The following is a 16,370-nucleotide window of genomic DNA, read 5'->3' as shown; positions in this document are numbered from 1 at the left end:
TCAAGGTTATAAAAATATTTTATATCCTCTATTAATTTTATACTTCTAATTTTACATTTAGATCTTCAGAGTAGTTGGAATTTATTTTTATGTATCACATAAATTAGGAATTTGCCTTTATTTTCTTGCAGATGAACAGTCATCTATCCCAGTAGTCTTCCCCCCACCCCCCCAACAATTTGAGATGCTCTGGTCTTCATCTTTAAACTTCTCACGCTTGGCTGCATCTGCTTCTGGACTTTCAAGTTTCCTCCACTGATTTAATCAGAGTTCACAGAAGGCTTTATTGGGAAATGGAGCAAGACTTGAGGATGGGGTCTTAACTGGGCTAAATGTGTGAGGCTGGGACTTAGGGTGGGGAGGAAGAAGGCCTTGCAGGCAGAGAGGGAGCATGAGGGAAGGTCCTGTGGCCCCTCTAAGAAATACAGTAAGGCAAACCTGTCAGGGAAAAAGTCATGTAAATGAGGTCGTGAAGCAGGCGGGGCTCCCGTTCTCCTGCGGGATAGATATAAAGCTCTTGCACATTTGGGGGTCCTCCTGTAATCCGGCCCTGCCTTCCTCCATCTGAGCCCTTCTCAGTTTTCTAGTGGTCAGCTCCAGCGGCTCACAGTGTTCTCTCTTGTGCTCATGTGTTCCCTGTGACCTCAAAAGTTCTTTGTCTTTTACTCCCATTCCTCTCCCTACCTGTGCCAGCGGATCTGGCTTAGCAGTGGCCTCCTCTAGGAAGCCCTTGCTCTCTGTCCCCTTCAGTCCCTCCCAGATGCCATTATACTTACCACATCATGCTATGGTTGTGTCTCTGAGTCTGTTTTTCTCTTGGAACTGGATATTTTATTGCAGTCGGGTCATGTCTAACTCATCTTTGTATTCCCATCATCTAGCATGGATCCTGGTACACAGTTTGCTCAATGACATTTGTTGACTGAATTAGTGAACAAGATAAAAAAACCTCACTGCCCTTCTACAAATGTCAGCTTTGTTGTGTGGCATAACCCATGCCCTGCAGTACAACTCAGAAACAACATCTGCCAGCTTTTGTCTTTGCAAAGGAGAGACTGTCACCACAACACTGTTACCTACCTCTAGGAGATTTTCACATTTAACTCTTGTGCCTGGAGTTTCTTGGGGAAGACTGTGACAGGTCCCTGGCAATTTCTAGTCTCCAGGAGACGTGAGATGCAGCAGCCTTTGTCCTGCGGCGTGTGTGAGCATTTTTGCCTAAAGCCTTAGGTGTGCATCACTTTCCAGAATAGGAGCGGAGAGAGAGGGGATGGAGGAAGGGTATTTCAAGGCCAGGGGTCGGGAGTGGCAGGGCTACAGTCTGCACAAGGAACAGGAAGTGTGTAACTGAGCCCAAGTGCAGGAAGAGCGTGAGAGTCTTTTCTATTCAGAAGGTCATGGCGAGATGGCTGCCTCTGTTGTTTCCTCCAAAATCATTGCATGTAGAACTGACTTGGCATCTGCTGCTGACATTTTGGGTTTTATTTGTGCTGAAGTGATGCAGCTTCATGAACATTCAGTGTATAAGCTTGACATTCCCACTCAGTTACAGTTTAAAATACATGGGGACTGTACTGTGTATCCCCACTTCGTGTGTAAAGCACCGAAGATCTGTGATAGTCACCGTGGGTGTTTGTATAACTTTCTGGCAGCTGAAGTCGGAACGCTTCTAGGATGAGATGCAGGGCCAGGCATTTATAGACTGATGCGAATGGTAACGTGCAGCAGCAAGAACGTTTTCAAGATGTTCCTGTCTGGACAACTGCCGTGTGGATGGAGATTCTTCTTGAGCATGCGCCCAAAGCTGATGTGGGAGGAGCCTCCAAACAGAATTTGCACCATCTTTAGTTTTCAGAGCTGTATGTGGCAGTAGAATGTGCAGAAATCTTTATTTTTCACTAATGGAAGGGCAGGCTGAGGCTGAGAGGAAATACTTGGAGTCTTGGTTCCCAGAACGAATTAATATATTGGCCTTTACAAAAAAGGGGGTAGGGGAATACAGACGTACACAACCTTGGAGGCTGCAGGACGTTAGTTCTCTTCTATGGTAGTCTTAGAACTGTGTTGGCTTCCAAAGACTTGGACTCGCTTTGTGGTCTGGTAATAGTATGTTTTAATCCAAGTCACATACTCATTTTACCATATCTCACCCAGAATTCTAAGTGACATTAACATTACCTTAACCCATAAAATAAAGATGATGATTGTTTCCAGAGGAATATAGTAATGGACTGAAAACGAAAGAGACATTTTGGTATCCTTGTCCTCCATTGGAAACAGGAAGTTGCTGGCAGAGAGAGCTGTGATGATCTCCTTCCTTTAACTAGATTGTTACAGCTCATGCTATAGGTAATAACCCAGCCGCTTTAGGATTATAATATATGCACTCACATTTGTCATGGTTTATAGTCAATATATCACTTCACAGATACATGACTGGCCTTCAAACTTTCAGAACAAATAAAATTAAATATTGGATAAAGTATATGAAAATGAAAACCATTAGTCTGTGGACCCAGTGTGCTGGGCTAAGAATCTGAATATACTCCTAAGTAATAATTTATCTGTTAGACATCTCACAGATTTGCTCAAAACGAACCACACATATCACCTAATTAGACTACATTTGATTCCAAGCTATGCCCCTTTTAACAATGTCACAAGAAATGTTTGAAGTGTCTAAAGTAGTTGTCCGAATTGAACTACTTGGTTGTAGATTAGATAAATACATATCAATAGACAATTAAAAGCATATCTGAAAACTCAGAGTTCACGTTCAGAAACATTTTTAAATATTCAATAGAGGAAAGCATTGGGATGTTGTAACTAGTATTTTCACATTTTATTTTTCTGTTAACAATTAGAACATAATGATCACTAAAGTTGTTACTTAGGTTTGGGGAAAAAGCTGTTGATATTACCATCAGATGCCTGTCTTGTTAGTGTTCTCTTCTTCTGTACCCAGGTTCAGACTAGTTTATCCTTATATTTATAGATAATTGTTCCAAAAAGTGGTACAGATGGGGAGGAGGTAAACAAACTGATCCTAACCATTCTTCACACAAATAACCTCACCTTCTCACCCTCCTCCACTCTATTTTCTGCTATATTTTCCAACAAAAGGAAGGTAAATATGAGAAACTACAAGCATAGCCTATAAGTCTCTAGAACCCAACATCTCCTCAATGGAATAAGCTTTCAATCAGTTAGAGTTTTGTTCTGTTTTTGTCCATGCCTGCTGCAGTCTACTTTTATGAGACATGCAAATTATAAGAAAATAAATTGACAAGGTAACTTTCCTGGCCTCAGGTCATTGTATATTTGAATAAATCTGCAGCTTAAATATCAAAATTTATGTTCATGGGATGAAAGTGTTAGAAGCCTTGCCCATGTCCCATCTGAATTAGCGAGAATTTCACAGACCAAGTAGGTTGGTTTGTTCATACACATTCACAAGAAGCTGAAAATTCACTAGATTCTCCAAGCCAGTGTTTTCTACTCTTGGAGGAAATACACTGGCTGAATTGTTAGAAAAGGGTTACTCAGGGACACCAGAAACTGCTCTTCACAGATGTTCTTTCAGAAGGCACAGTCATGTGACAGCATCCACCGAGAGGCTCCCACCGGATTCGCCCTGGCCATTCGGCAGGAGGAACTGTAGAACCCCAGGAGGTACCTCACTGACACGTCCAGCTTCCTCAAGAAAGTTCCTTGGAGCAGAGGACACTGCGGGAAAACAGGCCCTGTGTTGCCTTATTCCGTAGTCCACTGGAACCCTGTATTAACAACAACAACAACAAAAAATTGCTTTCGGGAAATACCAGGCTTTCTATTAGAATTAAAACTCACTATCATAAGGAGAGCAAACAAATACTATACAGTGCAATAATAGATACTTAAAAGGAAACTCTGCGTTCAGTTGCCCCAGCTCTCAGGAGAGGTTTCTGTAGTCGGCTCCGGGAATTAGAATGTTTTTATGGAGAAATATCTGCCTGTTCCTTAGAACTCCCCAAAAGCCTAACTGGGATCTTCATTTGCTCTATGGGACAGTCCAGGGAGGTAGTAGGGTTTCAGAAGGGCTCAGACCTAACACCCTGAAGCCATATCTAGTATCATGTTTCACAGGGGTCTTTGACCTGCAGGTAGATGGGCAGGCTAAATTCAAACCAAAGTGTTTCACTGAATTCAAAATATCATTCCTGAGGCGATGCTAGATCCTTTCCAGAGAGGGTGGTGGGGGTAAGAAAACTCACATTTATTATCGATATGTGTTCTCTCCTTCATGTCAAGCTTATTTTCAACTTGATGGGTCTGTAATTTATTTGCAAGGCTAAAACAAATTGTTATGAATTCATATCCAGCCTCTGAATACTCACATTGTTAACTTGTAACTTTAAATGGTATAGATAATTGACTGTGGAGTCTCCAAATGAATGACACAAATTATGTTTTAATTAACTGAGATCATACAAGGATGACTTCAATCTTAAATCTGAGAAACTCAGGTAAACAATTTAATTCCATTAACCTCCCCAGTGAACATATATTCAATAGAGGCATGCTCACTGGCAGGTTAGAGAATCAGTTGCTTTTAAAGTTAAGGAACTCTTCGATACGAGCACAGTGTTTTCCAGATCGTTTCTCTCATTTTTCACTAGGATGTGGAGTTAGACAATATGGTTTGGTAGTTAAGAGTGCAGCCTCTGGAACTCAAGTTCATCTTCCAGTTCTATGGCTTCCAAGCCGGTGCCCTTGGGAATGTTGTCTAATCTGACTGTGCCTCAGTTTCCTCATCCTGTAAAACAGAGGCAGCGTCAGGGGCCACCTTGCAGAGTTGCCGTGAGGATTAAATGAGCTGATGCGTGTCACTGCCTGCCGCATAGTAAGCACGTGAAGTCGATGTTCATAGTAGTAGATGTTCTTAGAAACGCATCAGTTTGTAGTCATGGGAACTCTGTGTCCTTGGCTGAATTCTCTTCTCTCCCTTCTGACAGGAAAATGGCAAATGCACGACAGTGGCCTGCTGAACATCACCAAGGTATCCTTCTCAGACCGAGGTAAATACACATGCGTGGCTTCTAACATCTACGGCACCGTGAACAACACGGTGACCTTGCGCGTCATCTTCACCTCTGGAGACATGGGTGTCTACTACATGGTTGTGTGCCTGGTGGCCTTCACCATCGTCATGGTCCTCAATATCACCCGCCTGTGCATGATGAGCAGCCACCTAAAGAAGACCGAGAAGGCCATCAATGAGTTCTTTAGGACCGAAGGTGCAGAGAAGCTGCAGAAGGCATTCGAGATCGCCAAGCGCATCCCCATCATCACCTCCGCCAAAACTCTAGAGCTTGCCAAAGTCACCCAGTTCAAAACCATGGAGTTCGCCCGCTACATCGAAGAGCTTGCCAGGAGCGTGCCTCTGCCACCTCTCATTATGAACTGCAGGACTATCATGGAGGAGATTATGGAGGTGGTTGGGCTGGAGGAGCAGGGGCAGAATTTTGTGAGGCATACTCCAGAGGGTCAGGAGGCCGCACACAGGGATGAGGTCTACACAATCCCCAACTCTCTGAAGCGGAGCGACTCCCCCGCCGCTGACTCGGACGCCTCATCGCTGCACGAGCAACCTCAGCAAATCGCCATCAAGGTGTCAGTTCACCCGCAGTCCAAAAAAGAGCATGCAGATGACCAAGAGGGTGGACAGTTTGAAGTCAAAGATGTAGAGGAGACAGAACTGTCGGCTGAACATTCCCCCGAAACTGCAGAGCCTTCTACCGATGTCACGTCCACCGAGCTAACATCTGAAGAGCCAACACCTGTTGAGGTACCAGATAAGGCACTGACGCCAGCTTACCTGGAAGCCACAGAGCCAGCAGTGACACATGACAAAAACACCTGCATTATTTACGAAAGCCATGTCTAATACCAACCCCAAAAAGCTATGCATATCAAGAAAATCAGGGGCTGCTCCTTGTAATACAGATGTAGTACGCACTTGCCGCTAAGCCTTACCAGGAGACTCTCATCCCTTAGGTAGGAGTGATGCCACTTTAAAAGGAGAAACACCTGCCTGCAGTGAATGGGACTGGAATTTCCCCAGTAGAAAAGGATGCGAGAAACATCAGGGTGCAGAATTGATATCAGACAGAAGGTGTCTATGTGATAATGAGTTTTAGAGGCTGATCTCTGCCAGATACCTTAATTGGTGATGCCTTCTTGGCAAAGAGTACACCACTGTAAGATATTCTGAGTTCAAGAACCCTGTCCAATGCACCCTGCATTGCTTTTCCTTTTAAAAAGTATAGGTCTGCTACAATAGCAAATGCACGTACGTGGGTTTTTTGCACTTTCTTCTCAGTTTTAATTTTGCTGTTCCTTTATAATGGGGTCATTGTTATTAATACTAATTGTTCTTTTTGGTTTAGTCCTCATTGCCATTTTTGTCCTTATTTTTCCCTAGAACACGTACCTCAGAGACTTTGGTATCAGTCACCAGTACCAGGGCTGATATCTACAAGTCACATTACATTTGTCATGTTCCAAAGTAGTTATGAGGCTTGTTTTTTTTTTTTTTTTTTCATTCCCCAGGCCTATTTTCATAGATTGTTTTTTTTGTTTGTTTCCAATGAAGCTGCTGTTAAACGAAACTGAGAAAAACTTTGCCCCGGAATAGCACTTTAATAGTCAAAAATGTGTTTACCTGTCTGATTCAGTGAGCCTTTTGGTGAGCTCAGCTGAGATGTAGAGGGAGATTGTAAAAGGTTAAATATACCTACACCACCCATGAAAGTCACTGTTTAAGTTACATCATCCTCCAAATAAAGACTGATTCTTTACCTGGAAAATGTATTGCTTCCAAAGTCATCGGATTCAGTGGATTCCTGTAGGTTATAGAATATTGGCTTTCAAACAGGCTTGCAGGGACCATATGCTGTTGGATGACATATAACCAGGTCCACTTTTGTGAACTGCATAGCTGACTGGTTGTCCTTAAAGGGGAGAGCGAAAGGTTAGGGTAATAGCAAAGGGAACTGTGCCATCAAATGTTATGCCAAAACTGTTGAATAATTATTCAGTCCTGCAAGAAAGTGGTTATATGTGAGGTGCATGATGTTATGGAAAGAAGACAAAATTAGTCATCCAAAGGCTTAATACCCACTGTGCCAATAACCAGCTGCCTGGCTTTGGACAAGTCTGGGCCTCAGGTCCCTTATCTGTAGAAGGGGCAGATGACATGAGCTCTGAGCACCGTTGAAATGGTGTCAACTGTCTCACAGAACCAAACCAATATTCACATCCTTGCTCCTTTTCACAATCACTTTAAAGATTTTTGCTTTCATCTCTCAGTCCACCTAACATTTTCATGCTGCATTACTTAAATAAGAATGTTGGTTTTGAGAAATCATAGCATTTTAAACAAATCGTGGATCTTCTCCTTCCAAAAAAACCATTAGCACCACATCTGGAATTAAGATTTAATATTAGTGAGAATGAGTGGTTTTACTTAATTTTCCCTTATAAGCAAAGGAGACAGTAACCTTAATAAACTCATAGGGGCCTTGGCCACATCAGGTAATGGGGTTATGATGTCCAAGATTGCATGAATCACATTGGTGATGAGAGCAGACCCAGATGTTTAGTCCTCACTCTGTCACCATCTGAGGAGGTGACCTTGGACAACTCCCTTCCTCTCTCTGGGGTTTAATCTTTTTCATCTGTAAAATATGCAGGTAGTACTCGAGGGTCTACAGGATCCCTTCTAGTTGAAACATTTATAGTTCACAGAAAGTGTGCAGTCTTCCAGGATAACCAGCCCCCGTTGCATGAGACAAGCAAAAAATGGGTCCATGAAGTTGGATGCTTTTGCCATCCAAACTTTACAACAAACATTATCTGGCTCTGTAATTGAGAGCAGTGGGCTTGGTTTTAAACCTAGCGTTGATTTGTTTATTTATAGATAACTGTTGTGGAAGGTGATAGGACTAGTCATGGAGTTTGATCAGACATCTCTTGAAAAGGACTGTTGACTTCTGGTTAGAAGTGCTTTGAGCAGTCACATAAAGAAATGAGCAGTGAGAAATCAGGAGAAATTATGACTCCTGTTGGGTTTTCTGGACTAGCATTGTATGTTTTTGGGTTGCAGAAAAGTTTTAACACCACGTCTTAGAATGTAAAAATTTTCCAGTTGTCATGGAGGTCCACAAACTCTTTACCATGGGTTTATATGCCCAAAGCCACAACAGAGGACTTAAGTTCATTTTGTGATACTGTATGAATGTTGCTCCATTCTATTCAGTTGTCATTCCACCCAAACCCGTGTGTAGGTTTCCACATGGAAAGGAGAAGGCATCCATTCCACCTAGACATTGAATAGTGATAATAAACTAAAAGTGGGCAGATTTTCAGTGGAGCAAGAGCAGAAATATGCGGCCAAAGAATGTTTCCTGATTGGTTTCGCTGCTTTAGACTGCAGTGGGGAGAGCTTATGTAGATTTTCAAAACTTTCTCCCTCTTTAAGGTGTCATAATGCTCTCGGTTTTGATAATAGCTGACAAAGGGAGGTTGACTTAAAAATGGGAATTTCTCCTTCCAAAAATGCTACACTCTTCCTATCCATCCTACAGCTTCTTTATGAAATAAGAGAGGCCCTCCTGCTAGAATATGAGATGCAGAAGACCTCATGACTTTCAGCTGATTTTTCAAAGATAAAGTGAACTGTTCAGCTTCATAGAAATTCATGCGAGTGTGACTGAACGTGTGTGTGTACACATTCGTGCACATTGGACTCATTTGGGCAGTTTTAAAAGCTTCACACTAAATCCAAAGCCTCGTCCTTTGGGTCATATGTAGTCATTTGTAAAATCAATTTCTGGCTTCTGAGTCATCCTGGTCATATCTCTAGCAATGTTTTTCTTGAAATTCTGAAAATGATTCACGTATGTGTGTATATTTAATTCACTTAGATGATCTGTAAACTTGGATGGTATTTATTCTAAATGGGGAAAACAATTTTATATGGAAAAATCTATGTAATTTATAATGGTTTTGTTTTATATATTATATTTTCATATCTTTAGGGCACATCTACTATCCTCATCTTTTTGTATACCATACTTAGCAAAAAGAAATACTAATACTTGACTAAAATCTCTAGGAACCAAATGTGATACATGTGATATATAACTTATAGAAATCGCTCTAAAAATCTCTGAATGTCTCATCCATCCCAAGCATTATTGTGCTGTGTCATTATGTCCAGAATGATTTGTCTTGGACGCTTATGAGCATTCCTTTTTCACAACTAAGGCTGAAAGACCTGACATCTCACACAATGGAGTTCTGGAATTCCCCTTTCCTCTTTTATCTGTTTTTATTGTTTGTTTCATTTTTAATTGCACCAGTCTATGTTGTCTAAACTTTGTTTTGAGGGGCAAATGTGAGATAACAAGAAAGCAATGTGATGGAAAGACTGGATGAATTTAACTATGGCTATGTAAATTATTTTAATGGACTGATAAGATGTTTCAAGTCTGATGCTTGGATCTTTATTTACTGGTGATCTAGGATCTGCTCAGCTCTTTAGCACATGAAGAAAATCAGGTACAAAGGACATTTGCATGTTTTGAACAGCACGCTCTAAGCCCTGTGCAGCCGACACTAATTAACTTGACTGTAGAAACACCAATTCCAGCCACTGGAAGAAATGGTTTAGAAAGGCAAACCAGATACCTTTTATTCTGCCCTAGGAAATACAGGGTTGATCAGTGCTAAAACTCTTCAGTGGCAGTCACTGGTTCTTTTAACTGGGGATTTCCTTTCAGTGTTTCATTTGGTACCAAAACGGAGCATTTACCTTACATTTCAGATACCCTGTTTTCTCAGCATTGTTCAGATAACTTTCCTTTACCGCTCTTCACATACCCTTTGGCATTGAGTAATTCCATAAATGTTTCTATTCTTGGTTTTTAAACCAAGTTATTCATACTCTTAAAATATCTACCAAATCTCATTGTATTTTCACATATTTTGAGCATCAAGATACTGGTCATTTTAAAAAATCCTTCAGTAAATAACACAGTTTATTTTCCTAATGACATTTTTAGGGTTTCTTCATTGATCAACCAGGTTTGGGTTACACAAATCAATTGTGGGGGAAAAATCAAATAAAACAATTGCTTATTATATTTTCCAAAGGACTGAGCATTTATCTTTTATTCACGAAGATATCATATGAGGATGACAATGATCTTTAACAGATTTTTTAGAGATGGAATTTATAAAGAGGCTAATACTAAGAATACTACAATCAAAATTGAAGTAGAGAATGTAAAAATAGAAAGTAAATAGTTCTAAGAATATTCTGGCATAAATTGTTTTTATTTAGCCAATAAAATAGCCTCCAAATGTATATCTCAGACACCATAGAGCTGCTAACAGTGAGAGTCAAGGAAGATGCTTGCATTTAGGTTTCGTTTGTTGTATTTCAGTAGTTCTGGATGTCCTTTGTTAAAATTGGAAAATGGAAAAATGTCTCAACAGAAATGTCAATCTGGTGATTTTGTGAACTGTAAAATGTTCACTTTTAAAAATAAAGATGTAAACAAATGACTCATATAAGTTGGTATTACAGTAGCAAAAACAGAAAACCGTGTGATCCATCCTGTATTTTGATTGATGCTTTAATAAAGGGTTTGCACAGCTGTGTGGAATGTGTGTCGTGTCCCACCTGAAGGGTGTGTAACTGTGGCTTGACTCATTCTTTCCAGTGGTATAAAACCTGCAGTCCGTTCTTACCCCTACCCGTTGCATCTGCAGCATTTCTTGGGAAAAGAGAAAAATGAAGTAATTTGTATCTAAAACCTGCATAATTTCGTCCCACTACAGAAGCCTAACTCTGTCCTGACAAATCTTATAGCAATCAATTTTAATCTATATCAAGAAATAATTTTTAGCACATCACACTGAGCTTGCTTTAGAGAATCCAAGAAAGAAACTCACATCCCTAAAACATTCCACAGGGAGAAGGCATCAGTAGCAGAAATGCCACAAGGCACCTAGACAACACCAAATCCAAGAACATGCTAAGTAGGTTTATTTGACAATCAGTAAACAGCAAAAATGAAATTCCTCTTGGTTGAGATGATTTCGTGGAGTGTATATAAGTGAACCAAGAAAGGAGACTACCAAATGGAAAGTGCAACAAAAGAAACGGGCGGCAAATCAATATCGTAGTGCAGGACAGAACAAACAGGCAAACAAAACAGCTGAGTGAGTTATCCAATAAACTCTGCTTGCAGCCATCCACAGGTTTGCTCAAGTAAAAAAGGATTTAAGCGAATTACATTGGCATAAATGGAAGAATTAACAGCGTGTCATCACAAATGAGAAAACAGGAAACTTTTGTCCTAACTGGGAAATCCTGGCTGATCCCTATTTTCAAGACCAGAACAAACTGCTAATTTTTTTTTTCAGGTTTTGGAATGCCGTGTTCTGCATGGGTCTAAAGGGGATATATCAGTCAGGCTTAACATGAACAAATGATTTTCAAAGAAGCGTATAGTCACAGAGTTGGAAAATACGTGTGAGGGTATCTGATTTATTTCAAGATTTGTATTATACAAATCTATTCTACAGTATCCCTGGCAAGTAGTAGTTCAGCTCCGTCTGAAATTCTCTGAGAAACGGGGAGCTTATGACCTCATGCATGTTCTGTTGTTAGGTGTTAAGTGTTGAGTCAAAAATCCTAATAGTAGTACCCCACCAGTCCTTGTTGAGCCATCTGGAGCTGGAAGCATGAGTTAGTCCTGCCACAATAAAATCATCTTTACTGTCAAGACAAAACTAAAAGTATATATAAAAGAGATGATGACAAAAAAAGATTGGGTGCGCCTGATACTACTACATTAGCTGTATGCCATGTGGTGAACACCCTTCTGAGTGAATGATTTCTGCCAATAGGGATGTTAAAAACAGAATCAGTTATACCCCCCACCCCCTGAGATGCCGTAAAGCTACAGCTCCTTAAAGAGTTGTTCAGTAACCAGGGAAGAAAATGAGTGAACCAGTAGATTAATTGCCTTGGTTGATTAGTATGTTTTTGAAGGACCATTAGAATTGACTCCCTGAAAGAAGGATGGATGGATGGATGGATGGATGGATGGATGGATGGATGGATAGATAGATAGATAGATGATAGATACAGCTACAGATAAATATGTTTATGAAGTGGCATATTTAGGTATTTTAAAATAGCAATTGGATTATAGCCGGCACCAATTGCATTTACACTATTAGATAAAATAAGGATACGAGGGGAAAATAATTTTCCTAAGATATGAATTAACAAATACTACATAATCTTTAAAAATGAAGGTTGATACAGTAATATGAATTTTTCAAAAAACAAATTGCTCACTACCAATGTATTTTCCACCTCTGGCCCAGTTCATTGAAAAAGGTGAATTGGTAAGCCCTTGCAACTAACTAAACAAAGTGGATTTTCTTGCAATTCATTTGTGTTTTAAAGTTCATTATGGAATAGGAATCCCAGTGAACCATGCAAAAAATCACCTGAGCATAGAAATCCAACAAAATTAGGGCACTTTTTGCTGTTCAGCATAAATGCTGCACAGCATCTATTTCCTGAAAGTTTTCATGATTTATATGAAGCTGATGTACATTGGAGACCCCTTAAGTGATCAGTGCCTCTGATTTAAGTCAGATTTACTACTGTGTCTGCTGGTGCCGTAGACTTCTGTTTAGACACTTGGTGAGATGGATGAACAAAGCCCCAGAGCTTTAAGAGGATTCATAATTCTGCAAACCACCAAAGTTTTTACACAAAATGGAAATAAAAACGTGTGTCTGAAGAAGGTAAAGTAATCCTGTAACAGTTGCATAGATTCCCTCATAGTTAGCTGGTGTTTTCTATTTTCTTCCCTGCTAGCATTACCTCAGCTGTCTGACCAGCAGACCAGCTACTTATGCGTGATGTAAAATGCTTGGTTATAGAATAGATTCCAGGAGAAAATTCATCTGCCAGGTAGCAGGCCCTTTGTCAGTTTAATGCTGTGTGTGTCTGAAATTATTTAAAACAAACCATACAAAAACTAGGACCTGGCATCAAATTTATGGAAGTGTTTTTATCTAATAAGAAATTTGATCTGTGACGATTGTTGAGAGAAAAAAGAAAAAAAATGTAAATAATAAATCTGAAAGTGTTAAGACCTCAGAAAATTTAATTGCATAGTCTACATTCTATTTGTAGGGAAAAAATGACAGTCAATAAGAGAAATCTGTGATTGTTAGATTGTTTAATATGCAGAATAACTTTCTGTATCAATTCAGCCTAAATTATTTGTTTTCACAATAATAGTTGAGATACACTAATGATATTTCTGAACCCTGACAGATCCTGAAAAAAAATCCAAATTTAAAAATAAATATTTTAGTATCATGTTGACTATTTTATTACCTTCTCTCATTCCGTAATGAATTTGAGGTGATTGGATTAAAATATATTTGACTTTCTTTGAATCCCTTGAAATTGGTAATTGCTGTGTTTCATACAAGCTCACAAACTCTCAGTAACCTATTAGTCAAACATTTTATTCCCAATCATTTTGAATCAATGAGAGATTTACAGTATGATTATAAAAGCAGAGCAGTGGGTGATCTATAAATGTTTCTTTATCTGAAGCTTAAAAAGAAGACTTTCTGCTATCACATAAGGATAATATATTGTTATGCTATGCTCACAAATGGGGTATGTGGTGGGGAAAAGACTGCAAGAACCCATAAAACATTTAACACATTTCCTCCAAGTTCTTACATATGGAAGTGAATTTGGCTTTTTAAACCTTTTTCTTTATGATATTTTAAAAAAATACTTCAATATAAAAATCAATACAAATATAGAGTTACAAACCTTCTTCTGGTTTTTTTTTTTTTTTGAAATGGAGTCTTGCTCTGTCACCCAGGCTGGAGTGCTGTGGCGCAATCTCGGCTCACTGCAACCTCTGCCCACCAGGTTCAAGCGATTCTCCCACCTCAGCCTCCTGAGTAGCTGGGATCACAGGTGCCCGCCACATTAAACAATTACATTCACCAGCATAGAAAAATTCTAATATAGTCATGATTTTCCTGTGTGTGAGAGATCTAAAAAGGATGGTTATGCTTTATGATACCGAATTTAGATTCAGTCCATTGCCCAAACATAAAACTGTCTCCAACAGGTAGCAAAATGTGTGTACTCACTGTGGTGGGCTGAACCCTGACAACTGTCGTGAACATGTGTGTTTGCTTATCTGTTGCATGTATGAATTTTATCTTTCTAAATACTCTAAGCCTGGGACATAGAACACTTTTTTTTTTTTTTGGAAACAGAGTCTCACTCTATCACCCAGGCTGGAGTGCAGTGGCGCAATCTTGGCTCACTGCAACCTCCACCTCCCAGGTTCAAGCAATTCTCATGCCTCAGCCTCCCAAGTAGCTGGAATTACAGGCACCCGCCACTACGCCTGGCAAATTTTTGTATATTTTAGTAGAGACAGGGTTTCACCCTGTTGGCCAGGCTGGTCTCGAACTCCTGACCTCAGGTGATCTGCCCATCTCGGCCTCCCAAAGTGCTGGGATTACAGATGTGAGCCGTCGTGCCTGGCCGGAACACACATTTTTAAATTAGACTTTTTATTTTGAGATAATTGTAGATTCGCATGTAAGAAACAGTACAGAGAAGTCCTGCGTATCCTCTACCCAGTTTCTCTCAGTGATAACATCTGTAGTATCATTACCAGGATATTGACATTATACAGTTTTCAACTCTGACTCAGATTTACCCAGTTTTACATGTGCCTATTTGTGTCTGTGTATGTGTCTGTGTGTGTTTACTTCTATACAATTTTATCACATTGTAGGTTGTGTATCCACCACAATCAAGATATAGAACAATTCCATCACAAAGATCCTTCATATTTCCATATATAAACACACCTCTATCCCTCCCACCCCCAGAACACACTTTTTTAAAAAATCAGTAAACTCTGATTAATTAGATAACTGAAGCATGTCTGCAACCAATTGTAGTGAGTGTGTTTTTCCATAAAAATATGTGCCAATTTATCAGTTTCTTGGTGTCTGATTTCCTGTCACTTTAAAATAACGTGTACAATCCAGACAGAGACGTGGTTTGTGAGTCGGGGACATCCATACACTAGAAGTCCTAGAAAACCCTTGAGAAGCAGGGCCACCTGCTACACCTACCCTCAGGCAGCTGTAGGACACAGTGGGGGACTCCTGGACATCCAGTTCACACCCTAAACTACCCTTGCAGCCAACAGATGTAGAACTCAGAAGAAAGACATGGTTTGAACATGGCTTTTAAAGTCTCAAAGAGAAGTACTCCCTCCATTATCAAAATGTCTAGTACTCACCATTGCTCCAGAAGGCCACAGAGTGGTAGAAAATCACAGGTAAAGGCTCAGACAGCCCCTGTGATATTGGTGGTCTTATCCTTACATTCTTCTCCCTTGGCTAAGAAAGCACTTAGTATGAAAAGTCCAGCACCCAGGCCATAATGAGCTATCTCCCAATTCAGATGTTATATTAAGAAAGGCTTAAGGAACTTGGTAAAATGCCTAACGCCAATTACCATCCCAAGTATTGAAGTTAAAACAACTGGCCACAGTGTTGAGGGAAAAGAACCTTGGCCCAAACTCCAAGGAGGCTGCAGGAGGTAGATCGCTGGAACAGGGTCACGATGACACTAGAAGGGTTCTCATTCAAAGCCACTGAAATGTCACCATGAAAGATTTATTTCTTCAGTAGAACATTGTTCTTTTTATGCAAACGCCCTAGACTTGTAATCACCATTAGCCCCTGTCAGGAATTATTAATTCATAGTATAAGCTGATTTAATCCTATGACTCTACCTAACAACCCACTGAAATCAGAGAGCCTAGGAGGACAGGGGTGTTGAAGAGGGTAAAGAAGAGGGATGTTGACTGCTGCAGGACTTCTGGGAGGGCTGGCCTGGCTGGAGGACCTGAACAGACAGCATCAGAAATTTGGACCTCTTGGAAGCGCAGGACACGAGTTGCCTAAGAGAAGCATGAGAAAACTGAAAAATAACTTCTACTTCATCCTGCTCCCCAGGATCAGCCATGGCCGGATAGCAATGAATTTTTAAAATACGGCAAATAATCTGTCTGCTTAATGTAAATTAATCCTTACAATCACAGAAAGTTATCCTCATTAACCTAATTTCTAGTCAAGATATCCCTTCAGTCTGAATCTTGGTTGTCTCCCCAGTGATGCAAACCTCAATCCTTAAAGCATTTTGGTCTAAGCTACCTGGTGTCCTGTTATAA

At 40.2% G+C, this 16,370-nt stretch overlaps 1 protein-coding gene across 1 annotated transcript in view; it reads left to right on the top strand.

Moving 5' to 3' along the window:
* Positions 1 to 10,712, top strand: part of MFAP3L (microfibril associated protein 3 like) — a 40,060-nt gene extending 29,348 nt beyond the window's left edge. The window contains exon 3 of the mRNA XM_030816327.1: positions 4,995 to 10,712. Coding sequence (XP_030672187.1) covers positions 4,995 to 5,926 — 932 coding nt within the window. The 3' untranslated portion in view covers positions 5,927 to 10,712. The remainder of the gene's footprint in view (positions 1 to 4,994) is intronic.
* The last annotated feature ends 5,658 nt before the right edge of the window (positions 10,713 to 16,370 follow it).

Source organism: Nomascus leucogenys, chromosome 7b (genome assembly GCF_006542625.1).
Source record: "Nomascus leucogenys isolate Asia chromosome 7b, Asia_NLE_v1, whole genome shotgun sequence".
NCBI classification, from domain to species: Eukaryota; Metazoa; Chordata; class Mammalia; order Primates; family Hylobatidae; genus Nomascus; species Nomascus leucogenys.
Note: the sequence above shows the minus strand (reverse complement) of the source record. Positions and strands in the feature narration are given on the sequence as shown.